Source organism: Nelumbo lutea, chromosome 7, assembly GCF_056320005.1.
Source record: "Nelumbo lutea isolate HS-2025 chromosome 7, American lotus-T2T, whole genome shotgun sequence".
NCBI lineage: Eukaryota > Viridiplantae > Streptophyta > Magnoliopsida > Proteales > Nelumbonaceae > Nelumbo > Nelumbo lutea.
Genome location: NC_142690.1, coordinates 55,809,787 through 55,837,397, shown reverse-complemented (window position 1 = coordinate 55,837,397; position 27,611 = coordinate 55,809,787). Strand labels below are relative to the sequence as shown.

Below are 27,611 nucleotides of genomic sequence, written 5' to 3'. Positions count from 1 at the left end.
AATGCATGGCAGTGCAAATGAGGTGGGCGTAAATTTTGGTTTAAATTAGTTTTTCAAGTTTTAACTTTAGTTTGTTTGTTTGTGAGGGCTCAGTTTGGAACGAGTATAAATACAAATATGTAGAGTGCAAAACCTTGTATTTTGTATATACTTGCAGTGTACATAGTTATATTTGTACTCTCTCCAAACCGATCTTAAGAGTGAAATAGGGAATTCATCCTCTGTACCCTTGGGACAGAAACCAATAGCATTCTGCTACATCATTTAAAAAAAAAATCACTTTAATTTTGATATGAAAAGGATAGACTAGTGTACCAGATTGCTATTGATTTGGTACAGAATTTTCTGTATACAGATAAGGAAAGGACAGACTAGTATAAGAGATTGCTATTGGTTGGGTCCAGAATTTTCTGTATACAGAGAGGATGTGAACTCCAAATAGGAAGTAAAATGGTGTAGTCCCCACTTCTTTTACGAAAGAGAAGAGAGGGATGAGTGCTTGGGAGTTCGGAGGCGTCTTTAAGGTAGGAGGAAGGCGGTGCAAATTCTGCTATCAGTTTTTCAGTGCGAAACAAGGCGTGCAACTGCATCTGGCCTTGTATGACATGAATAGTAGAAAATAAATGTTCTATCACGCAAGCATTCGGATCTACTACTTAATTGACACCAAAGCCTGGACATCTCCACAACAAATTTCGGTATGAATGAGAGCAACTACTTTCCATTTCTTCATAGGAAAGTTTTCAGTTCCGTCCAAAATAAATCAGTACAATAGACATCTTATATAAGACCATTCCCTGTAACTAAACTGGCAAAGCAATATACTGTAGTCTGTATATACATCAAATAGAAATGCGATGGATTTGTTTACTTGATGTTGGATTTTTAGCAACTGGTGATACCTTTTTCTAACAACAATTGTTTCCAGTTTGGAATGGTAGTACAGCTGAATTATTTACCAAAACTTCAGATCAAATATGGGGTCATGGGAGGGGCTCAGACAGTCGGACTCCAACCTTTCCTCACACTTGTCAAGCCCAAGATTTTACCATTGTACCAAGCAAGCAATGGCTCCTATACAACAAGTCAGGTGGGCTTTAAGTGTCCTCCCAGTCCCAGAACCTTGTACAATGCTCAACCAACAGCAACAGCTCAATCTCTCAAAGATGAGAACTCAGAAGCATTCGCAGTATAAACTCACAAAAATAATACACAAACTTGAATACAACAACCAGATTGTATAGTGCCGCAAACTGGTAGGGATAGAATAAAAACAAATCCCTTGACCAACTTCAAGACCTTAACTAATTACACACTACCATACTTCTTTTTTTGAGTTTTTTTTTTTTTGAAAAAAATAAATAATAAACACTAACTATAGAGAATAAAAGAAAACATGGCCAAAGTTAATAGCGTTTCCCCAGAATAACGCCAATGATCACAGACACCAATGCTACTCCCAAGATGAACTTAAAGGACATGGCAGATGAAATCTGAGGGGCTGCGGGATGAATTCCTCCTGAAGATGGTGATGCTTGAGGAGATGCAGCATCGGATTTTTTCTTACTCTTCCTTTTTGATGGAGTTGAGATAGTTGAACCAAGCTCTCTGGACTTCACCTCTACTCCATCCTTAAATTCAGCAGGACTTCTCAAGTCACCCTGCAACATAAGACAAACATCAACATTTATATTCGAACTGAAAAATAAATAATAACTTAATAGTACTCTTGAAATACTCTTGTAAAGAAAAAACTTGCTATTTCTTATTTTAGAAAAGAACAGAGAATTTCCTCACATCCTAAATATGCAAAGCTTTTTAGCCCCTCCTTACACTCGAAATAAAGAATAGACAAAAAAAAAAAAAGAAAAGGCAAACCATAAACTTCACATCCTACATACATACAAACATACTTTGTATGGTAATCATGCAGCCACCAACATTAAATTATAAAATCGGTTTAAGTTTATCATGCAGCTATTGATGCTTAGTTATGAACTTGAAGATAAGGTTGCATCAATACTATAACTGCAATAGGAGGCTTCAAGGTATGTTATCTTAGGATCTTGATCATAGATAATGTCTTCTTTGAGCACTTCTCTAACTTTAAAATCTAAACATCCCCATATCTGAAACTGAGAATATATGCCACAAATGCATGGATACATGCTTTCATATTTATTGGCATTTTTTTTTATGAATTTCAACATACAAGTTTAGCAATCAAGAACCATCACAGGGCTGCAACCAAATCTGACTGAAACAGATGTGCCTAGATCCAAATTTGATCTGATAATTTTCAGATTTGAACAAAATCTGGTCTATTAGAATTAGATCAAATTTGGAAGAAAGATGATATTGAATACCATTGATAAATTAAGTTAAAGATGATCATGAATGTTATTAAAAAATAAACTAAAATGAGTTTGATATTGTATATCATGAACAAAATGACTTGAAAATAACTTCTATCATACAGTAACCTATGATGACACATCAGTATACAACATACATATTAAGTTTATGTAAATGTAAGTATATTTGCTTAAACATCGTTGGATTGGACATAACAAAACAGGCTGGCGTGGATCCACATTTGATCCAATTATGAATTAATCAAATTTGGATTGCCTTAATCTGATTGAATTGATTTTGAATTGGACAAATGTATACCATTTGCATCCCTAAACCATCAAAGGTAGAAAAGGATTCAATCAAGAAAACACAAGGGAAAGATGCATGTGATTGTACGAGTACCAACAGCAATTTCATTACCAAATCCATTATAACCCTCATGGCTTTAACTTGAAATCATTCAATCCTGAATTTAGTATTTTAAAAACTGTTATTTTTAGTATGTTCTTACCACACTAAGTACCAAAGATTACCTAAAGTGGGTAGAAACATGATACTGGTTATACTTGCCTGAACACTGGAGTTATTTCCCAACTTCAACTTGTTCTCAAGTTCCTCGATCTTCTTTTCTAGCTCAGCAGTCTGACTATGTTTCTTCTTCAAATCATCCAATTCAGCATTGACAATAGCTAAATCTCTCTCCTTCTCTTCAATCTTCTTTTCTAATTCAGCATCATGACTTGACTTCTTCTTCAAACTTTCCAACTCCTCATTGAAAAGAGATAAATTTCTCTGTTTCTCTTCATCCTGCAGGAGTAATAAATAAAGAGGACAGTAAATAACTGTGGAAGTTTTTAATGTTACAAAAATACTGTTGGAAATGAATTCATCCTTGAAATTTGATGGTAACCCTCCATATGTGATTAGATAACTAAAGAAAAAATCATATATTGAAACATTTACCATTCAATCATGTTATCACTTCCATCAGATGCTTAGCAGTTACAGCCAAATCAGTTCAGTAATGAGAAACCATTCATGAATAAATTTCCAATTTTCATTTAGGTTCTGAACCACCCAGCCAGTGTTCTGTAAATCTATTCAACTTGTTTTACCAAAGGCATGATTTCTTGGAAAACTCATGTGAATCCTTCAAGAAGCTTCTCACTACAACATCCTTTTGTTTTGTTGCAAAGTCATATTCAGCAAACCTCTTCAAAGGAAGTTTAGAATCATTTATATTGAAGAAGTGTTCAAAAAATTGCCAAGTGGTGCCTCTTAAGAAACTTTATTGTAATTTTAAGGGCTAATTATACCCTTATAATATTTAAGTTGATGACATTGGTGTGAAATCCAAGATTGATTCTCACACAGGACAACATAAGTCACAAGTGGTGCCAGAGCTCATCTTGAGGCACTGTTGATGTCGACAGCTGTACAGATGATGTCAGCAGGTGAACAGATAACCTGTATCTTGTAACAAAGAAAACCCTATATTCCGGTATGGACAATATTTGGGTCTTTTTGAAGCAATTTTTGGAACCATTTAGTGCTTTTAGCTGTTTTTTTTATAAATTTTACAGTCAGAAAATCAAAAAAATTCAGATCTGAATCTGTCGGATTTTATGCTTCAATGTCTAAGGGTTTTTGAATGGGATCAGTTGATTTTTATCCATATCATTTTTTGGGAGATAATGAAGCTAGTTTGATAATTTTCTGATCATATTTGAATTTTTGGAACATATTCTTCTTTCTAATATTAATGCACGGCCTTGTTCTTCAATATTGAACCGTTATATGATCTGACTGATGTATAGCAGTGTTATTGATGATTTTGAATTGTTTCTGGAAATGTGTTTTTTTTTTCGAAAATACCAGTAGTGTCACTCATTTTATTCAGTATTGAAGGGGCTGTAATGGTTATAATCCTCAATATTTTCCACTGGCACTGATTTTTCCCTTCTGCTGTGCAAGATTACTTTTACTGGCTCCATGCAGCTTGGTTAGGGGCTACAATGTTGAACAATTGTTTTCTGGGAATTTAGACAGTGGTGTTGTGAGAATACCTTGGTTAATGATGGTTTTATTTGATTTTTTATGATGGTTTCCTCAAAATACAAAATCTGGTGCCAATAGTTACGTGAACCGATGAGAGTTTCAGTGTTCAAATAGCTATGTATTTCTCCTTATTGTAGGTCGCTTGGGAGATTGATCACACCTGGAGGCATTTGAATGGATCCATTGGATGCAGATCAGTAAAATAAGTTTACTGAGAAGAGTTGAGTTTATGAGTTTTTTGTGCTTCCTACTCCCTCTATTGATGTTGTCATTTCTTTAAACTCTGTCCCTACTACCTCTTAACCTGTTAATGTGCCAGAATTGCAGGTATGATCCAGATCAAGAAGGTGGATCCAAAGACTGAACAACCACCACAATTTAATCCTCAGATTCATTGTTCATGAAATCAAGAAGATGATAGTTGAACTGAGAGCTGCAGTGAATTGGATACCAAGATCAGCTAATGGGCTAGCAGATGGTTTGGCAAAAAAAGGGGGCATTTAGGGGCAACTTATTTTGGGGCCAAATTATGTAAAAGTTTTGTTTTAGTGATTTGGGTTGGTTCCAGCTTAGGCTTAAAAAAAAAAATCAGATTCAGACAATTAAGCCCTTGTTCAATAAATTGTTGATCCATATTATTCCCATGTTGACCTTGATTTATTTATTGCTGTATGCAAAGGAAAAAGATAATGTGTTAAGTCTTCTTCCGAGATTTTCCTATCTCTAATTATGTTTCCTATGATTCATTATCCCCATCCTATAATTCCTTTTGTTTTTGCAACTTCTTCTATATCCTTTCCTCATAATGTTACAGAGGCAATGCAATTACCCCCATTGAAAGAGACTATAATATGGAAAATAGATGCCCTAATCAAAAACCAAAATGGAAATTAGTTGATCTCAAGTACAGAGCTAATGGATTCTTTTTCGAGAGGTATAAAGCTCAAAATGTTGCGAAAGATACACCTAGACCTATGTCATTGACTATAAAGAGAAGTTTGCTCCTATGGATAAAATGAATTTAATTCAGATTATCCTTTCTTTAACAGTTCACTTTTCTTGGGACTTTGCACCATACAGTTGACAAAAATGCCCTCTCGATGGTAATTTGCAAGAGACGGTATATATTGGATCTAACACTTGGGGTGAACATTCCTAACATCCATGGAAAGGTCTGTAGGCTTGAGAAGTTACTTTGGGTCTTAAGCAGTTTCCTAGGGCATGGTTTAACAGGTTTAGATGTACTCAGAAGATTGGTTCAAACAAACTCCATGCTCATCATACTCTCTTCATAAAGAGGGTAGGCAGTTCAAATTGAATGGTGAGGATGCTTTCATCTTTTAATCTCTTGTCCCTTTTCTTGTTGTATTTGAGAATGATTCCTCTCTCTTTTTGGTTGCAGGTGGATCCCTCCTGTCAGCTTGGAAGGACTCTTTAGCCCATCTTTTCGAGAAGCACAAAGAGAAAAGGTAGAATCTTATGGAAGCGTGCAAGGGCAGCAGTGGTGTGATCAGTTTGGGAGGAAAGAAACTTAAGAATCTTTGAGGAGAGAGAAAGAAATAAGGAGACAATATTGGAGACTGTTACTGTAAGAGTTGCACATTGGGTGAAAACTTTGAAATTATTCTCAAATTTCTCAAAGGAATATTTTTCTGAAACTAGAGGTCGATTGCTCTTTCTTCTTCTAGGAAACAAAAGGTCCTGGAGGCTTGGTGTCCCCCAAGTGGAAGGTGTATGAAGCTGAACTATGGAAGTAGCTTTGGCAATCCAGGGCCTTCCGGAATCGGTGGAGTGTTCAGAGATGGGAATGAGAATATTTGTGGTTTGTTTTCAGGTCCTATTGATCAAGGTGATTCAGTGAGAGCTGAATTCATGGCTGCTATTGTTGGGGTGCAAAAAGCTAAGCATATGGGAATTACAAGGCTAATTGTTGATGAGGATTCAAAAATAGTCATTGGTTGGTTGAAAAAATGAGAATGGGTTTTATGGCAATTGAGAAACAAATTCAGAAGATTCAAGTTAATATCAAGAAATATGGAAATCCATGTAAGATGGGTTAGGAGGTCTGCTAATCGTTTGATGGATGGATTAGCTGTGGAGTTCATAGAAATCATTTGTTTTGGGCTCAATGTTAATTGCATGGAGGGTTCTTTGTTGTAAAGGGTCTTTATCTTAACAACTTCTTGTTGTACTCTGTTTTTCTTTAATCTTAATAAAATTTCTTGAGTTTCTGATAAAAAAAAGAAGGTAAGCAGTCTGATGACCATATTAATTACTAATGCTGATGATATAGTTGTCATTGGTGATGATCTTGCCTAAATTGCTAAGTTCAAGACTTTATCAGCATCAGAATTCAAAATCAAGAATCTTAAAGACCTCAAGTACTTTCTTTGAAATGTAGTGGTAAGATCAAATAAGAGTATCTTCAGGAGACAGGAAAGTTAAGAGTTAGGCCTTTTGAGATTCTAAAGATCACAATCATGAATTGGGAATTGATGATGGTGATATTCTCCCTGATAAGTGAGTGTTTGAAAGATTGGTAGGCCAGTTACCGTATATATGCTTGATAAGGCCATATATTTCCTATTGTTATTAGTAAATGAGTCAATTCATTTGTAAGTCGAGGACATCTCATATGCAAGCTATGAATAGAATTATGTGCTATTTGAAGGGTTATCATGGGAAGGGAGTTTTGTATTGTAAACACGGTCACCTTAGGGTATAAGCCTACATTGCTTGAGGCAATATCTTGGATGTTAGGAACAGTCTACAGTTACTTATTCTAGTACAAAGGCAGAGTACAAAGCCATGGCCCATGGAGTTTCAAATTTATTGCCACTTAAGAGCTTCTTGACAAAGATGGTAATACAGTTTGACAAGCCCATGAAGCCACCATTAATATTTCCCACAATCTGGTTTAGCATCATTGAACTAAACACATTGGATCGGGGAAACATCTTATTAGAAAAAGTGTTACTAGTAGAGAAGTATGCCTATCTTTTGTTAAATCAGGAGATAAGTTAACCAATTATCTCACCAAGTGTGTCTCTAAGCTTAGATTGGAAGACAACCTTGGCAAGCTAGGCAAGTTCAATATTTATGCTAAGCTTGAGAGGGAGTATTGCAATGGTCAAGTGGTTATAAGGGGCTTAATGACAAAGTTTTAATCATTGTACCTGGGCCGATAAAGTGGTGCCTATTGAGGGGCTTAATGACAAGGGCATGAAATCTAAGATTGGTTCATCTCAATCATGCCAATATCTCTTTATATATGATCAATAATTATGTCTTATTTATAAAGTATCTAGAAACAAACGCCTGGATCACAATTTTAGTCACTAATAGAAACAAGAAAATAATAAGAAATTGACTTAAAATGTAAAGAAGGAATAACCTTTTCAGCTATGATATTTTGAGAAAGCTTTAAATCCTTCTGAAGTTGCTGCACTTGTTCATGTAGAGCTTCTTTATCACAAAGTTTATGTGCATATTCCTGCAATTCAGAAACTAGCTTTTCCTCCTTTTCAGCAGCCATAGATCGAACGCTTTCAACCTACACAAATTAAAATTGTCATTATTGGCCACATAAGTTCAACTGATCCAAATATGTAGATTATATCCACTTTGTCTGAATTGGACTGTCCACCCAGAAAGTGGATTATGTCATGGGTCAAAAATCCCAACCATTTGATTGAACCAGCAATGCATGACATCATAAATAACATAAATAATTGTAATTTATCCTTTGACAGTGTTGCATTGTATCTCCATACAGGCATAAACCATTCTGCAATCGTTCATCTCATGAAACTAAAGAAGTGGTTCAGTAGTTTTTTATTTAATTTCCTAGGTAATGGCCCAGGTTCAAAACCTTCCCTATGGTAGATCTAAAATTAGTCAAACCTGGCCAGTTTATAGCATCCAGGTTTCTGAAACTTGAATGATTGGAAGAGATCTGCCTAGACCAACTTCTGTCCAACAGGGTTTTGGAAAAATATAAAACTTGGGGTTCCTAAAATCTGGATGGTCTACTGATTCATAGTTTGAATGATCTAACCATGTCGTCAAATCTGAGCCCAAAAAAGTTGGATTCTATGGACATTTTTTATGATGCTTTCTCATATTACTAGTATCATAGGTACCTCTTCCTTCTGCCGAGCCTCAGCCAACCTAAATTGTTGTTCAAGTTCAGCAACACGAGTTTGCACCACAAAGTTCTCAGTGATCTGTGCCTTAAGATTTTCTAACTCAACCTTTAGAATGCTTTCCCTTTCCTTGTGCTCTTCTAGCTGCACTCTCTCTGTTTCAAGTTCTTTTTTTGCACTATGGTATTTTTCATTAAGCTGGCTGTTCTCTTCCATTACTGAAGCTACCTGCAAAACCAGTCATTTCTCATATTAGAAAATCATGCAATGATGACAACCTTCACATGTTCATCAAAGTTTAAGAATCAAACAGAGATAGTTTCTAAATTGGAAATGAAATTATCCTTGAAGTGCTATACTTGAGATTGAAGTTGTTGTCCTTCCAAAGAAAGCTGTTGTTTCAAATCTTCTATATACTTCTTTGAAGATTGAAGATGTTCAACTGCATCATCCTTCTCAGTTAGAATTGCTGAAAATGTTGTTTGCAGTTCTTTCAAATTAGATTCATAAGCTTCCAGTTCCCTAGTAAGTTTCAGATTTGCCTCAGCTAGTCCTTCGCTCTCCTTTTCAAAATGAGTTGCCCTAGTTTTCATTTCTTCAAAAGAACTTTCCGTGAGCTTTAGTTTCAGCAAAGCCTCTTCTAACTCAGCCTTTTGAGCTTCAGAAAGAGCACACGACTCATCAGCCTGTTCTTCAAGTTTTCTTACTTGGATTTCCAGTGCAATTAGCTTTTCATTCAAGTCTTTAGCTTCTGAATCTTTTTGAGTGTATTGCTCTATGGATTCTTGTAATTGTTTTTCTGCATCCCTGATACGACATTCAGTTTCAGATTGAAGTTCAGACACTCTTGAATGCTGATCAGTTAATTCAGTTATGGTGTTCATGTGAGAAGCCAGTATTTGAGCAGTGGCTTCCTTTTCATCAGATGCAAAAGCTAGCAGATCCTGAAGCTCATTTACTTTCATTTTGAGTTGTAAGTTTGCTTCAGCTAGTCCTTCACTCTCCTTTTCGTAGTGACTTGCCTTAGTTCTCATTTCTTCAAAATCACTTTCCAAATTCTTTAGTTTCAACAAAGAACCTTCTAACTCAGCTTTTTGAGTTTCAGAAAGAGCAGATAATTCATGAGCCTGTTCTTCAAATTTTCTTACTTGGATTTCCAGTGCAGTTAGCTTTTCAGTCAAGTCTTTAGCCTCTGAATCTTTTAGAGCGTATCGCTCAATCGATTCTTGTAATTGTCTTTCTGCTTCCTTCACACGAAATTCAGTTTCAGATTGAAGTTCAGAGACTCTTGAGTGCTGATCAGTTAATTCAGCTATGGTGTTCATGTGAGAAGCAAGCATTTGAGCAGTGGCTTCCTTTTCATCACAAGTAGAATTTAGAAATTCCTGAAGCTCATTTACTTTTGTCTTGAGCTGTAAATTCGTCTGAGATAGCAGTTCATTTTCTGAGAAAGACTGAGCAGCTCTATCTTCAACTTCCAAGATCTTTGCCTTGAGCTCATCAATTGTACTTTCCAGAGCCATCAGCTTCACCAAACTCTGATCCAATTCAACTTTCAAAGAAGTTGATTTCTCGGTTTCCTTAGCAGCCTTCTCTTCATATGTCTTTGATTCATCTTCGAGAATCTTCAGTTTCTCATAGAGAGATTTAGTCTCAGAATCCTTATTGGTGAAGTGTACCATTGCTTCTTGGAGTTTTAGCTCTGAATCGCTGACAAGAGATTCATGTAATGCCTCAAGCTCTGTGTTTCTTGTGGTTGCCTGTTCTATTAATTTTCCTTGTTGCTCTAACTGCTCCTCGGCAGATTTAAGCTTCTCCAATACCTCATTCTCCTTAATTCCAGAAACCCTAAGTTCTTGCTCAATGTTCTCCAATTTTTCTTGGGTTGATTTAAGTTCATTCTGCAAGACCTCCAGCAGATTTTCAGCTTCAGCAAGCTTCTTCGTTGAACTGACTAATTCCTCGTCAGACTTTCTTTTTTCTTCTGTAATTACATTCAAGAATTCTTTCAATTCCCTCTCCTTTTCATCTGCTGCTTGCAGTGAAATTTCAAGTCCTGATGCTTTTGTCTGGAAAGTCTCTAGTTCTGCTGTAAGTTCAGAGACCTTGGAGGAGAAATGATTGGATTCTAGTTCTGCATCATTGCATTTCACTTTTAGTGTGTTTATTTGTTCTTCAAGATCCTCTGCTCTGTGATTTTCAGCTTGCAATAATGATTCTAATTCAACCACCTTTTTTCCAGCATCTTCCACTTTGGAGTGAGTTGTCTGAATCAAGTTTTCAAGTTCAATGCTGCGTTGATGGCTTGTATTGGCTCTGTCCTCATGTTCAGAACATTTCTCAGAAACATTCTTCAATTCTAACTCGAGATCTGAACTCCTCAAAGATGCCTGGTTTAGAAAAGATGCCAATTGGGTTATCTTACCTTCATACTCTTGCACATGGCTTTTCAACAATGTCTTTTCTTCTTCAATCCTTTCCAGTATAGCTGTTAGTTCAGATGTTTTCTGAGAGTATTCTTTCAGCTCTCTTTCAGCATTATTACTTTTTAGCTCCACCAAGTTTAGCTGTTGCTCAAGCTCCACATTCTTCTGTTCTGCAGATATCAGTCTCATCTCAGTGTCTCTTAGCTGTAATTTTGCTTCTTCTGTTGCTGCATTTGAAGTTTTGATGATATCCTCAAGTTCAAGGTTTTTTTGTGTAGCAGTAGCAGCTAAAGTACCCGATTCTTGCTGGAGCTCCTCAAGAGACTTTAACTTCTGTTCCAGCTCTGCATTACTCGACAAAGCCTGAGACAGAAGAGAATCTGATTTACAGAAATTCTCATCTGATAGCTTCAATTTGTTCTCAAGATCACCACACAACTCTTTCGTTTGCATAACCATACTATTAAGATCTGCCACAGTTGCTTCCAGAGCTTCTTTCTCTACAATCACTTTAGCCAATTCTTCTTGTACACTTGATATTTGTGTTTCCCGACTTCTCAAATCAACTTCAACCAGCTCCCTACTCTTCACTTCCTCGTGCAGCTTCAACTTGATTTCTTCCAATTCATCGTTCTTTGCCTGAAGATCTCCTTTCACTGAAGAGAACAGATTCTCTAGAGCCAGTATATCTTCCTTCATCTGTGCCTCAGAAGATTTATGCAGATCCAGTTCTTTAGTCAGTTCATTTATGTTAGCTTCCTTGGAAGAAAGCATCTTCTCCAAATCTAGTTTCTGTGCTCTTGAAATCTCCAGTTCTGCTTGAACTCCAGAAAGCTCTGCAGCAGTAGTCCGAAGTGATTCTTCAACACGCTCGTTTTCAGCAATCTTTTCATACAGACCCTTAACTTCTTCTTGTAGGGAAGCCATCTGAACTTTCATTTCTTGTGCATTTACTTTTTCCAATTCTAGCAACCTCTCAAATTCTAAGGCCTTCTTTGTCTCTGATTCAGCATACGAATCACTTTGCTTACTCAACTCCTCAAACTTCTTCATCTCACCTACTGATAACAGCAGTTCTTGCTCCAATTCTTGCACCTTCTTTCGTGAGTTCTCAAGTTCAAAAGTTAGACCATCAAATGCCTCTTTTACATTGATCAGGTCCTTGTGTTTTTCCTCATGGGCATGCAGTGCCTCTTGCAGAGTGTTGATCTGTAAATTGTACCTCTCCTCATTTTGTAAGACCTGTTCCTCAACCCTTTTCTTGTTGACCTCAAGGTCTTCACAGAGCTTCACACTTCCATCCAATTTCCCCTTGGTAACTAGAAGTTCCTCCTTCAAATGAGTGTTTTCTGATTCAGAATGCTTCAATGCTTCAACCACTCTTTCTAATTCCAACTCAAGTTCCTTCACTTTCTCTTGGGATTCTAATAAATCTCTGTTTGCCATCAGATTGCTTGAACTTCTGTCTAAAGCAGAGCTACCTCCTTCTTCTGAGGTGGCTTCTCCTTCAGTTTTGTGGGCACCGTCCTTTACATCTACTGTTTCCTTTTCTACTTTTATGAATCCTCCGTCAAGAGCAGTCTCTTCCTCTTCTTCTTTGCTTTCTCCTTTTTTCTCATGTTTCAACCCCCCATTTATTACAATCTCTCCTTCCACCTACAACATGATTTGCAAAATCAATATATTATCAAGCACCAAATTAAAACAAAGTAATCGATTCTGTTAAAATAAATTAGCTTCTCTTTTATTGAAACATCAGCTAAGGCCCAACTGTAAAATTTTAAAGTTTTGGAAAATTCATATGTATTCCTAGGATGGCATTCTTCCATGAAGATCAATAATAAGGTTGTGCATAAAAGATGCTAAAATGTTACATCTTGCCATAAAATACAGGTGTTTTAGTTTTCTATAGGATTATTTTTGTCTATTTGTTGAAGATTAATCAGTTTTATGATGTTTTTTATGAGTAGATGTTTTATGTTAGTTGTTAGATAGGAGGTGGGGACCACAATAGTTATGTGAGTCCAAATTTTATTATGTTTTTGTGTCTTATATATGCTGTTTTATGTCTTGCCGCCCTATAAGGGCATAGTTGTCTTTGTACTGCTCTATTATTTTTAATATAAAAATAAGTGAAGGGGGCAGCCAGATTATTGCTCTCCTTTCTTTTGAACTTCTCTTCTTCTCATTCTCTCTTCCTTCTTTCTTCAAGAAACTCCTTTTATTTCATATTTGAACTTCTTCTCATTCTCTCTACAGCGATCTACTGTAGATTGCTCAATTCTTGGATTTTTTGGTGGGATCTAGTCATCAGGAAGGTGATTTACTGTTCGACATCAAAATCAGGAAGAACTGGAGTATGGGGAAGAGTCCAAGAAAAGTTGGACTCTTTGTTTTTTATCTGATCTTGGGCGGCCAGGTATTGTTAGCTTTCTTTTGATTTTCTGAAGAGTACGATTTGGTTTCTGGATTTTTCTAAGCCTCCTGGAGTGATCGATTCACTCTTCTCTCTATTGGGAAGAGAGAGATTTCTCTCCAACTAGAGTTTTCTTCTTCCGGAAGGGTTTGTTTCTGTGTGTTTGTGATATTAAATAATTTTTGGAAGGTTTCCAATCTATTTTTTCTTACTGTTGAACTGTTTGAAGTAAGATGGAGAGTTGGAATACTGAGATGAAATCTACCGATACTGTGGGATTGGGTATTGGAGGTAGTAGTGATATTTTTGGGTTTGGGATCATTACTACAGTAAAACTTGATGGTACAAATTATTTGGAGTGGGCACAATCAATTAAGATGGCTATTGGTGCCCGTGGAAAATTAGGGTGTCTTACTGGGGAGGAGAAGAAACCTGATACAGACTCTTCCTGATGGGTGCAGGAGAATTACATGGTAATGTCCTAGTTGTGTAATTCTATATTACCTCATATTGCAAAAAATTTCCTATGGGCTAATACTACTAAGGAGATTTGGAATGGAGTGACTGAAACCTACTCTCAAAAACAAAATGAAGCCAGAGCCTATCAGTTAAGGAATCAGGTGATAAGTATGAAACAGGGGGAAAAACCTCTTGCTATGTATTTCTCCATGTTGAAAACCCTATGGCAAGAAATAGATCACTTAGAAACTATGGTATGGGAAAGTGTAAATGATGCAGCAACCTATCACAGACTGGTAGAGAGGAATAGGGTTTTGAGTTCTTAGCAGGGCTGAACCCTGAATTCGACATTGCTAGGCAGCATATTCTTTCTAGGGAGGGCATGACACTCTCTCAAGCCTATGCCTTTGTCTCTGGAGAGGAGAGTAGGAGGAATGTAATGCTGAGACAGCCTGACATTAACCAGTCGGTTATGGTTGGTACAGCAAAACCTAAGCCGAATGGAGACAGGGGGAGTAGTGAGACTAGAAGGGAAGATAAGAAGGACTTGGTGTGTGATTATTGCAAGAATCCTAAGCATACCAGGGACACTTGCTGGAAGCTTCATCCAAATCTTATGCCTGCTCGGATAAGGAACAAGAAGGGAAATGCAAATGTAGCCACTACAGGAGACTCTTCGGTCCCTCTTTCCCAAACGGATTGGGAATCCATTGCAGTAGCAGCAGTGAGGACAGAATTGGAGAGGTTTGGACAACTTATGGGTAAGAAAGATTCACCTAGCACTAGCCTTCCAAATGGACAGCAAAATGCAGGAGCTAGCTACACCTCTTCCTTTGCACATATAGGTAGTTCATATGCAACTACAAATCTTGCATCCACTTCAGGTAAGGAGAGACCTCCCTAGATTATAGACTCAGGAGCATCTAAGCACATGACTAATGCCCCTATGCTTTTCAGTTCCTATCAGTTGTGTTTTGGTAGAGACAGAGTCTCTACAGCAGATGATTCACATATTCCCATTGCTGGGAAAGGGACTGTTAGAGTGACCAATGATATAACTCTATCTACTGTTTTACATGTCCCTAGAGTTCATACCAACCTACTATCTGTTAGTTCTTTGACAAAGAATTTGAATTGTTCTATGACCTTTCTTCTTGGTAATTATGCTTTGCAAGATCTGGAGTCAAAGCAGATGATTGGGAGTGGTCGTGAGATGAATGGAGTCTACCTTCTAGATGAGATTTTGAGACATCAGGGTCATCATGTTAGCAGCAGCATTAGTAGTGGGTCAAAGTCAGTGAACCAGATTATGCTCTGGCACAATCGCTTGGGACACCTTTCTTTTAGTTCCTTGAAATGTCTTTTCCCAAAGTTGTTTGAATCTGTTTAGTTATATACTTTGGAGTGTGAGAGTTGTCAGTTAGGAAAGCATTGTAGGCAGTCCTTTAAACCAAATAATAAAAAAAGTATTTTTGCTTTTAATATTGTTCACACTAATGTATGGGGGCCATATCATATCCCTTCCATGGGAGGATTCTGTTACTTTCTCTTGTTTGTGGATGATTATACATGATATTTTGGGATATATTTGATGAGATCACGTGATGAGGTTCCTAACTTGGTAAAACAGTTCCACCAGATGGTTCTCACACAATCTGGAGTTAGAGCTAAGGTTTTTAGATCAGATAACGCCAGAGAGTACTTTGAGAAAGACCTAACCACATATTTCCTAGAACATGGGGTAATTCATCAGAGCAGTTGTGCATATACACCACAACAGAATGAAGTTGCTAAGAGAAAAAACAGACACATTGTGGAGGTGGCAAGGAGTCTTATGGTGTGTGCTTCAGTTCCTATGCAGTTCTTACAACCGTGCATTTGATTAACCGTGTTCCTTCACGGACTTTAGGGTTTAAGGTGCCATTTAGTCTACTTTTTCCAGATGGGGAGATATTTCATATACATCTAAGGGTTTTGGGGTGTGTTTCCTTTGTTCACATTTTTTGCCCTCATCGCAAGAAATTGGATCCTAAGGCCAAGAAATGTGTTTTTCTTGGGTGTGCTTAGAACCAAAAGGGGTATTGCTGTTATGACCCAGTGTCGAGGAGCAGATTTGTCACAATGGATGTTACCTTCTTTGAATCCACCTTCTTCTTCTCGAGTGGTTCTCCTTAGGGGGAGAGTTTTCGGAAGGATAACTCACAATTTGTTCCTCTTCCTGTTTCTTTGGTGCCTTCATCAGTTCAACCAGCACCTTCATCAATTCAACCAGTACCTGCACCTCCAGTTTCATTACCTGAGCCACTACTAGCAGCCTCACAAAAATACCAACGCCAACAAATGATGGTTGACTCCACACCTCATCAACCCACACCACTCTCTATCAATCCTTCTAAAACTCCAGATTTGGCAGATACAGTTCCAGGTATTCCTCTTGAGCCTAAGCCTGTTATGTTTTCTGATGATAATGTTCATGTCCCTAACACCATTGTTGCAGCTGATCCCAATGACCTTGATCTTCCCATTGCACTTTGTAAGGGGAAGAAAAAGTGTACAGCCCATTGCATTTCACACCATTTTTCCTGCAATGCCTTATCACCCTCCTACCATGCTTTTCTTTCTTCCCTGGATTCTGTGTCTATACCCAGGAATGTTACTAAGGCTCTCTCCAAACCTGAGTGGAAAACAGCCATGCAAGATGAGATGGATGCTTTGGTTAAAAACCAAACTTGGGAAATAGTTGATCTCCCCCCAGACAAGGAGGCAGTCGGATGTAGATGGGTATTCACAGTGAAGTATAAGGCTGATGGCAAGATAAAGACGTACAAGGCAAGGTTGATAGCAAAAGGGTATGCTCAGACCTATGGTGTTGATTATCTGGAAACCTTTGCACTAGTAGCTAAGATGAGTTCAGTTCGTATCCTTTTATGTCTAGTAGCCACCTATTCATGGCCTTTGTTCCATCTTGATGTCAAAAATGCCTTCCTCAACGGTGATTTACAGGAGGAGGTCTATATGGACATTCTAACAGGCTTTTATGAGAATGTTGGTAAGGGAAAGGTGTGCAGACTCAGAAAATCTTTGTATGGACTGAAACAGTCACCTAGGGCTTGGTTTGACAGGTTCAGAGGGGCACTCATCCGTTTTGGATACACATAGACACAGTCTGATCTCATTCTCTTTGTGAAGAGGAGAGATGCTCTGGTGTCAATTCTGATTGTGTATGTGGATGATATAGTGGTGACAAGAAATGATCTGGAGGAGATTGATGATCTCAAAAAATCATTGTAGCAAGAATTTGATATCAAAGATCTTGGTGAGCTCAAATACTTCTTAGGGATTGAAGTTGCAAGATCCAAGCATGGGATCTTCATTTCATGGAGGAAGTATGTACTTGACCTATTACGGGAGACTAGGAAGTTGGGGACCAAACTAGCAAACACTCCTATTGATCCAAATCATAGAGTTAATGGTGTAGATGGTGAGTTGGTAAAGGATGTGGGGAGACATCAAAGAAAGGTGGGCCTACTGTTGTATTTGTGTATGACATGACCAGATATTTCTTATGTTGTCAGTGTTGTGAGTCAGTACATGCATGCACCTCAAGTTTAGCATTGGGAAGCTATTGAGAGGATACTTGCATATTTGAAAAAGCACCCTGACAGAGGCATTCTTTTCTCAAATCATGAGAATCTGAAGCTAGAGTCCTATACAGATGCAGACTAGGCAGGATGCTTAGATGACAAGAGGTCTACATCAGGAGCGTGTACCTTTGTAGGTGGAAACTAGATCTCCTGGAAGAGTAAGAAGCAAGCGGTTGTGGCAAAGTCAAGTGCAGAGGCTGAATATAGATCCATGGCTCATGGTGTCTCAAAACTTCTTTGGGTTAGATCTCTTTTGAGTGAGATTGGGGTGAAAGCAGAGGAACCTATTATGTTATATTGTGACAATCAGGCTACAATCAATATTGCCCACAATCCAATTCAGCATGATACGACAAAACACATTGAAGTTGATAGACACTTTACAAGAGAAAGGGTAACAACCGGAGAAGTCTGTTTGCCCTATGTCTCTTCAGAGTTGCAGCTGACTGATGTTCTCACTAAAGGGGTGGCAAAGAACAAGCTTGAACATGATCTACGCAAGTTGGGAATGTGTGATATTTACTCCCAACTTGAGGGGGAGTGTTGAAGATTAATCAGTTTTATGATGTTTTTATGAGTAGATGTTTTATGTTATTTGTTAGATAGGAGGTGGGGACCACAGTAGTTATGTGAGTCCAAATTTTATTATGTTTTTTTGTCTTATATATGTTGTTTTATGTATTGCCGCCCTATAAGGGCATAGTTGTCTTTGTACTACTCTATTATTATTAATATAAATAATAAGTGAAGGGGGCGGCCAGATTATTGCTCTCCTTTCTTTTCAACTTATCTTCTTCTCTTCTTCACCTTCTCCATTCCTTCTTTCTTCAAGAAACTCCTTTTATTTCATATTTTGTAATTCAGCAAGCTTTCTACTCTATTAAATAGGAGCTTGTTTTGTCCATCAAAAAGAGAACATTCTCAAATGATCACCCTTTACTACCCAGCAGTATGAAATGAGTATGATCACAAATAAGTATAATGGAATCTCATATATTAGTTATAAGAAACCACAAATTAAATTAATAAATGATGAAATTCCAATTTATAATCCAGTTTTACAAAAAATAACATGTTTATATAATCTCACTAGTTCAAAGGAAAACACACATATACAGAAGAAATAAGAGCCCTAATTTTTGGCTTTATGTAAGCTCCTATAGACCAAAATTGGGTTACATACACTCATACCAAATACATGAAGGAGGTTATTTGCCTCCACTAGATGTTTATTTATACTGCTAACCTAGCTGGCCACCTAGGAGATGGTCCTTGAAAATGCCTAGGCAATCACCTAGTCACACTGTTAACTATACTGCAAATATCATATTTTAGAAAACTGTGCAATATTTCAGAGTCGGACATTCACTGAAACAGAAAACAGGTTAATAACAATCTGAATTTAGTTGGTTCCTTCAATCATTTTTAACAATATTCAGTTTTATTAGAAGAATGAGGGTGGGCCTTGGCACAACAGTTGGGTTGCTCCATTTAACCTGGATGACCAGGATTCAAATCTTGGAAATAGCCTCTCTGTATGTGCAGGGGTAAGGCTGCATACAACTGTCCCTCCCCAGACTCCACATTGGCGGGAGCATCATGCACTGGGCTTCCCCTCAGTTTTATTAGAAAATTAGTTGGGTCCACATTATTTTCTCTAACATTCTTTTTAAAAGTTTACATTTTTTACCAGAACTTAAACCAAGATATCAATTTTTTAATGCAATTTATCATGAGAGGATTAATCAACTCCATGAAAAATGTCATTTTATTCCTCAAGGTGTTTGGAAAAACCTCATTTTACATGCATCAAAATATATTATGTCCCACTTAATAAAATTAACAAACTAAAAATAATTATTAAAAATAGCTCAAGGAAGAATTAAGAAAAGCCTAAGGATACAAACAAGAAGGATAAGAATTATAAAAAGATGTAAGAGATAAACCAAAATATATAGTTTTTTATTCAATCCTTTTCTGAAATTTTGATTGGATCTAAAGTTCCACTCAAATATTGGTAGAAGTTTTGGTTCTGGACCAGGTTGAAAAGTAATCCGCATTTGAAATTTAAATTTATCTTACTTGTTAACATATCTAATCAAATTAACAAGTAGTGAGAAATGATTTAAGGTCCCATAATTTAATAATTGATAATGGCATTGAACAGAATGGAATGGCGGAATCGGATTAATGTGGTTGACCGCATATGGTTGGGAAAAGGTGTAGATGAGAACGATCCTGTATTTTCTTTAAAATTTGTAGCATGTCTATACTTTATGAAAAAAGAATCAAAGTTGGCCCAAAAACAATTATAAGCCTTGTTTTTCATTAATCTTGATATTAGAATTTGAAAGCAATCATGTAAATTGGGACATGATAAACCTTATGTTAGCAATTACCAATTTAGCATACAAAATTCATTCAACTAAATATTTTGAATTTGAAATCTAGAATAAACTACTATTTATAGCACAAAAATATCACTATCTTAATATAGAATTTTAATTAGCTGGATTTCAAGTACTGCCATGAGCCCATGAGAAAGATGAATTATTTATTAAGTGCCATTAGCATGGGTTATAATGCAGTCTTGTTGACCAGGTTTACCCAATAACTTTTGACAACGAAGCTACGGGGGGTTTGTAAATGGAAGAGACAAAATTAAGATGGAAATAGATATTTTCACAAAATGCCCTTGGTCAAAAACATTAGTTTTGCCTCCAAAAGTGGAAAAAAAAGGGAAGCTCAGTGCATGAGGCTCCCATCAATGTAGGGTCTAAGGGAGGGACAGATGTATGCAGGCTTAACCCCACAAATACACAGAGAAGCTGTTTCCAAGATTTGAACCCTAGTCACCTAGGTCGAAATGGAGCAACCCAACCACTACACTTAGGTTCACGTTCTTTTGCCTCCAAAAGTACATCTTGGAATTGATAAAAGTAGTCTCATTTATAATTCATTTATATTCCATTTGAAAGATAATAAAAATTAATCAACCACAATAAAAATAGTTTAGTAAGTTACTTAAATAAAAATAAAAATTATTAATTATTGTTATTGATAAAAAATATTTTATTAATATAATAAAAGAATTTAATTAATAAGAGGAAAAAGGTAAATTAAAAATTAATATCAATATAAAAAATAATATAAAACTACAAAATTATCTAACAATTATTAGTTTTATAATTAATTTTTACTAATCTAAAACCAACTTAAGTTCTACTAAAAATAAAAACTTAATATAGTTATTTAAATTTCATAAGGAATTTAAATTTAATACAAATATAATATACATAGTTAAATTTAATTTTTACTAATTTCAAAAATTAATATAAAATGTGAATTTTAAATATGTTTTAATTATTTAAAATCAATTTAAATTCCATTTAAAAATAAGATTTATTATAAAAACCTCCTTGTGTTTTCTAACAACCCTATGAAGTTCCCCAGCGTTTTGACCTTAACATAAACCTCCCCTATTGTTTTGAAAAAAAAGGTGCAAATACCTTCCTTTCGTCATTATTCCAAATAAAATATGTTAATGTAATGCATTAATTTTACTTCACTTCAGCCTTTTTGCCTTACTTTGTCCAAGAAGAGTAAGGGGAATTGTTCTTTGAAAGTTGTCTCACAAAATAAATTAGTGAAGGATAAAGTTGAAACTTTAAATTGTGTATGATAATGCATTAACAATGATAAAGGAATTATGGTAACTTCAATCTCTTCGTTATTGAAATGCCAAGGGAAAGGAGGTATTTGCACTTTTTTTTTTCAAAACTATAGAGGAGGCCATTGTTAGGGTCAAAACACAAAGGTGGCTTACAGAATTATTATTTATATGCTTTTTTTATAATTTTACTTAAAAATAATAATAAGCCAATGAAAAATAATAAAAAATTATTTTCCAGAAATATAAAAAATTAACATTAAGATACAAAAAATAATAATACAAATTTATCTAGAAAATAGGAAATTGGCCACTCTCACTAAAGCGCAACTTAGACTGTGATTGGATAAACTAGACATAACCCAAAAAATAATAGGGTAAAATACAAAAACCTTCCCTTAAGTTTCTGACAATCATAAAAACCTCCCCCTATAGTTTCATTTTAACAAATACTTCCCCTGAACTTTTGAGAAGCTCAACAAAAACCTCCCTTCTGTCACTGTCCCAGACAGAAAATGTTAGAATGATGCACCCATTTTTTTCCAAATATCCATTCTACCCTTTTATAAATTATTTTACATACAAAATTACTGAAATAATCACATTTTAACTCAACAAAAAAATATATTTCAGTAATTTTGTATGTAAAATTACTGAAATGATCATTAAAAGAGGTTTTGTTGAGTTAAAAATGGGGTTATTTCAGTAATTTTATATGTAAAATAATTTATAAAAGGGTAAAATGGGTATTTGGAAAAACTGGTGGTCTAGGACAGTGACAGAAGGGAGGTTTCTGTTGAGTTTCTAAAAAGTTCAGGGAGGTATTTGTTAAAATGAAACTATAAGGAAGTTTTTTAAATGGGCATTGGAAATGTTCACCTTACTAGTATTACTTATATACCTTACTAACGGTAATTGCTTATATACGTTCATGGGGTTTCAGTCAAATACTAAGACCTCTCCTTGGGTGTACCTATTAAGCTACTCAAATAGGATTACAAAACGGGGGTAGTCCATGTCCCAATCCCCATAACCCCCTCTCCCAACCCTGGTCAAAGGCACTCAAGTCACTGCTACGATCGGACAGAGACCTTATCAACTGAGCTAATTGGTACCTTTCCCGCATGTAGTATCTGAAACTTAATAAGTGCTTAGGTGGCATTTGAAACTTAAAAAAGAAAAAAGAATCATTTCTGCCTTAGTATGAATGAAAAGTCGTAAACAAGTCCAGAAACAATAATGAATTAATTAAAAAATTAGTGTGGTAAAACAGGATGCGGTATTTATAAATGAATGGGTTTTGTTATTCTTAAGAACATATTATTTTGGAGGTAAAACTAAAATTTCATTGACAAGGGCACTTTAGTAAAATACATGTTCCGCCCCTATCCAACCAAAGCCACTCGTATGTCATATCCAAACATGTGATCCGGACTCATGAGTTGTTGCACACAAATAGCTGATTTGGTGTATTATGCCAGTAATAGAGCCCATCACCTCTACTTGTCACATAGCTTACCTTTTTTATTTTTTATTTTTCTTTTTCAAAACCATAATGATATGGACTAGCTTATAATAATTAACAATTACCTTAATGGAAGAGGCCATTGCTGGGCTGACATCACTTTCTCGGACGTCGACTGCCTTCGCTTGGAATTCTGAACTTGCCTGAGTGTCTGCTGCGTCTCCTTCCATGACTAAAAGCCTCGTACCAAACCTCAAATCTTTGGCTGTCATAAAAAATAACTTGAAAATCAGATTCAACAAAAAGTCCAGATCACATTAGACCATATAAGTTGGTCGGGTCAAGCATCCAACAGCTAGCTAGAATTACCAAGCCAGGAACCTTATCCAGTGAGCCCACACTTGGATGGCATCATGGCATCATGAACCTCAATTGGGACAGTCTGCCAAGGAGTCGACCCACAGGATAATGAATCACTGGATCATAGAAAATAATCCTAAAAATGCCACAAATAACTACTATAGAATTTATCGACGAAATATAATAATTTACCATTAGAATGGGGCTGCATCAGATCCAACAGTTAGGAAAAAGGGTTGATTTATCGATAAACCCACGAGTCCAGCCCCCACTCTCTTGTAGTTCTCTCCGCTCTTCACCAAATCGGGTCCAGATCTGGTCTCAACAACTGGTCCCAAGTCCCAACAGCCATTGGAGCTGTACTCCACCTAACCAACCACCTGGTCCACCTCTATTTCAAACCAACTCTCCCTCGATTTAATTTGCACATGATAGCACGTGCAACGCAAGTGCCACGTGGCTATATCTCTTTTATTCTTTACCGTATTAGGCTGATTATATTCCACGGTGGATTATATTTCTTCTTAAACTCCCGATCACTACTTTATTAGAGCTCAGACACCACAGGTTCGCAATGGGAATATCCCCCTTCTGCGTGGATGTGTTACAATATAACATCTCTCTCTGGTTTATTTTCGAACTTCCTTTTGGCTCCATCATGGGGCTGCACAACGGGGCTCATCCCCAACCCCAAACCCATAAGCCCGAGATTCAATCCCAAGTCTCTATTACAACCAACCAATTGACAACAAATATAAATATAAATATAAAACAAACTAATTTAAATGGGCAAAGTGGTAAATTACTCAATGGAGTTAACGGGAATCCAAAAGGTCAGGGTTTTTTTTTGTCGCAAAACAAATTTCAGGGGCTATGTCTCACTACACCCAAGTACAGAGTGATTGTCTAAAATTTTCCCTATAAATTCATCTCAGCAAGTTTTAGTCACATGCCAACGTGGCTATAGTCAACTTTATAAATGTAAAACTAAAAAATATATAAAGGTTAATTGGGATGTAATTTCTCGTCAGGTATTTGGTCAGCAAATGCAGGGTATCTAATTATAACGAGGAATGCTAGAAAGGATCAAAGGAATGAGTTTACACCAGTCTTGTATTAATCGCCCTACGGTGGGACCCAATCACCCAGGAGCCTGTCTTTAGTAGGTCGGGAAGCCCACCCAGGCTCACTCATGAAGTACAAAAAGAACTCCGCAGAGTTAAAAATACAAAACCTCTAATTAAAGAGTAGGGCCCCCCGCACAGGGTGCATACACCTTTCTTTTTGTAAAACCCCTTAGTTTAAAGAGTGGGACCCTTCTTTTTGGTCCCTTCTGGCCCAACGAGTGCTAATAAACATAAGGTGGGTCCTCCCACTGCTAAATTTGTCACAACAATTGTACCATTATACAATGCACCGATACCGCCAAATCATCAGAAGAATCCAAACCGACCGATTTGGCCCCACTTAGGCGATCACCTGTTCCCAGATCAGGCACCAGATGGAATGATCCAACCCCAGAGAACTCGTGGCCGGCCGCGATCATCAAATCGGCGGGGTGATCTCCTCCCTGTGGTCTACGAGGTTAATATTCACCTAGGCGAAACACACAGTCCACGTTTCATCCATCCAGGCTTCTAGTGCAATTAATACCCTCAATTAAAGTTACTATGATTGTGCATGGCAACAGCTATGCATAGAATGCCTTAACCGTACGTTTGGGAAAGTCTAGAGATCAGACGGTGGAGAGGCAACTGATAATTGACAAAAAATGGAGGGCAAATTTGGTGGTCTGGCAAAAGAAAATTGCCATACCAAGTGGATTATACTCTACAAGTAGTCTAGTAGCTAATTGAAAGAATAAAATTATTCTAACTTTTTATTCTTTATTTAAATAATGGAGAAGAAATTGTAGTATTAAGTATTAAATACTGAAAATTGAATGAGATTGCCAGCAAATTGAGTAGCAATTGAGTGCATGTCGATAAGACGAATTAAATAGTAATCTGATCTTAAGACTTAAGAAAGCGACAAAAAGTTCTGTATTGTTTGTAATTAAATAAATAAATCGCCTTTTACGGGCTGGTAATAATCTCAACTAATTCGTAAAATAACGTAAAATAATCCCATTAATTGAAGAATTAAGCTTGATAACTCTGAAACTGAGAACGAACTTCAGAAGCAGAACAATAAGATCCAAGGTTTCAGATCTGAGAACCATAAAAAAGAGGCTCATTTTGTCAAAGCGGATCCACTTATGATCGATAGGAAATCAGAATTTTAGTAGTAGAATCAAATTTTAGATCAATGGCTACCAAATCATTTCTCGATGAAGAAAGAAGGTGAAAGTCCAGGTCATAATTCAAATATCTCTGACGAAAATCGGTTAATCAGATCTTTTTTTTCTCGAAGCACGGAGACAGTTTTTTTTTCCCGATTCCAGATAGAGGATCAAACTAGGAATCTAGGGAGTAAGAAAGATCGCAAATGGATAGAAGATCCAACAAGTATGAACTAATTCCGATTGCATGACGAAGATTGCGATAGCTCAGTGACGATATTGTGAACTGTTTTTCAGATTAAAAAGGAATCAAAGCAACCGCAGATTGAAACATGCACGAGAATCTAATCATCCATTCATCCCGATTACAAATTTTGAATCCAACAGAAACAAGAAATAAACGGAACCCCATCAATTCAGATTTTCCATTAAAGCACAGTCTAGTTCAAAACAAAAACACATGTTTGGTGTTCATTGCTCGCTTATATTCCTAATTCCTCCACAAACAAAAGCGAAAAAGAAAAAGATGATCGCAGAAGAGAAGATACAGAGAATCACAAAAGCAGAATTGCAGATAAATCAATCAAAAGAAATTTAGGGAAGAAAAAAGGAAAAGGAGAACGGAATTACTTGCCTGACGATTGAAGAGTGACGAAGTCTAGACTCTAGAGAATTTCTTCAAATCAATCGATGTTTCTGAGGAGCGAGATAAGTTAGGGAGAGAGAGAGAGAGAGAGAGAGAGAGCAGAGGGAGGGAGGGAGAGATTCTTCCTATAAGTATAGGAGTGCTGCAAGTGGGACCCAATCGGCCAGTATAGCAGCTAATAGCAGAAGAGACGGGTTCTAACGCCGGTGGGTGACTTAAAATTAGCCTCTAAAGTTGTCCAGAATTACGAAATTGGGAGTCTGGTGATTTCTGAGGCATGTGACAACAAGAATGCTGAAAGCCTTCTTGTCTATATTACCAAAATGACATCTTTCTCCCTTTATTTATCTTATTCTTATTTGGGTTCTTATGATTTGAAATTTTGTGTTAATGATTCCATCTTTCAAAAGTTTTTATGTAGTTTTACATAAGAAAAACGAATCATTCATATTTTCCACTCGGGTTGTTTGCCAATATTTTTTATTTTGATTTTCGAAACAAAAACAATTACCACAACAAAAGAAAAACGAAAAACAAATGTTTGTATAGTCTTACAAAAGAAAAACAAATTATTCATATATTCCAATAAGGGGGTGTTTGACAATATTGGTGATTTTGGTTTTCAAAACAAAAACACTTGCCGCATAAGCAAAACAATCCAATTTTTATGAGTATTCCATCTTTCAAAAATGTTTATATGGTTTTAGATATGAAAAAACAAATAATTGATATTCTTCACTAATTTTTATTGGGCTTTTTTCACTAAGGGAGTGTGCCATTAATATTTATGATTTTGATTTTCACAAACCAAAAAAAATAATTACCACAATACCACATCAGCAAAAACAATCCAATCTTAATGACTCCATCTCCCAAAAATGTTTATCAATTTTTTTAATAAGAAAAAAGAAATAATCAATATTCTCCACTAATTTTTTATTGGACAGTGATCATTATGGGGTGTTTGCCAAAAAATTTTATTTTGTTTTTTCAAAATAAAAACAACTGCCATATCATCAAAAACAATGGAAGGCAATAGCTTTTGAGGATTTAAACTGCTAAATGTGTTGTTTGATGGACAATGTTACTTATGCTCCATTATGTATTTCAGTATTTGTAAGGTAGACCTGTTCATGGGTCGGGCCGGGCTTTCACTTGTCACTAATGAAAATATATTAGGCTCGAGCCCGAGCTCGAAGCCCGACCTAATTGAAAAAAAAAACAATTTTTCCTATTCAAATTAGAAATAAAAATTCAGATAGTATTTTTTTTTCTATTTAAATGAACAATGGGCCTATAAGATGGTAGTTTTTCCTTTCTTTTATATTTTAAAACACAATTTTACATTCTTAAATCAAAAAAAATTATTTAAATGGATATAACCACATAACTAATTTTAAGTTTAATATTAGGTCGGACCGGGCTATTTTGACAAAACCCGAGCCCGACTCGAATTTATTGCGGGTCGAACTTTTTGGCCCGAATTTAAGTCCGCAGGCCTATAAGCTTGTTCAAGTCTGTCCGGGGGTCGGGCCGGCCCGTCGGGGCACCTGGCCCATGAACAGGTCTAGCTATGGGACGTTGTAGGGCACAGTCTTATGGGGGGCTGATTTGATCTCTACTTAAGGAATAGATTTGTGTAGTAAACTTCACTTTATCCTCTTCCATTGGCTATCAATATGGTTT

At 36.4% G+C, this 27,611-nt stretch overlaps 1 protein-coding gene and 1 long non-coding RNA gene across 4 annotated transcripts; one reads left to right on the top strand and one right to left on the bottom strand.

Moving 5' to 3' along the window:
* Window positions 1-410: 410 nt before the first annotated feature.
* LOC148846485 (uncharacterized) lies at window positions 411-5,165 on the top strand. The gene is made up of 3 exons (XR_016102032.1): window positions 411-698; window positions 4,551-4,633; window positions 4,733-5,165. It is a non-coding gene; the product is annotated as an uncharacterized LOC148846485 (long non-coding RNA).
* On the bottom strand, window positions 1,166-26,050 carry LOC148846484 (early endosome antigen). 3 transcript variants are annotated; one of them, XM_088953817.1, is made up of 7 exons: window positions 25,914-26,050; window positions 22,764-22,903; window positions 8,918-12,640; window positions 8,556-8,786; window positions 7,808-7,966; window positions 2,926-3,162; window positions 1,166-1,661 (listed from the first exon to the last, which is right to left on the bottom strand). In XM_088953817.1, the coding sequence occupies exons 2-7, from the start codon at window positions 22,866-22,868 to the stop codon at window positions 1,407-1,409; spliced, it is 4,710 nt and encodes a 1,569-aa protein (XP_088809943.1). In that variant the 5' UTR covers window positions 22,869-22,903; window positions 25,914-26,050; the 3' UTR covers window positions 1,166-1,406. The 3 variants fall into 3 exon arrangements, with proteins under 3 accessions (XP_088809943.1, XP_088809942.1, XP_088809945.1); XM_088953816.1 differs by lacking the exon at window positions 25,914-26,050 and adding an exon at window positions 23,191-24,568; XM_088953819.1 differs by lacking the exon at window positions 25,914-26,050 and adding an exon at window positions 23,008-23,075.
* Window positions 26,051-27,611: the final 1,561 nt, after the last annotated feature.

Coding starts and splice junctions, on each gene's coding strand:
- LOC148846484 (XM_088953816.1), bottom strand. Junction 12,641..22,763: donor CAATGGCCTCTTCCATTAAG/GTAATTGTTAAT, acceptor ATCATGTTGTAG/GTGGAAGGAGAGATTGTAAT. Junction 1,662..2,925: donor GAAATAACTCCAGTGTTCAG/GCAAGTATAACC, acceptor CTTATGTTGCAG/GGTGACTTGAGAAGTCCTGC.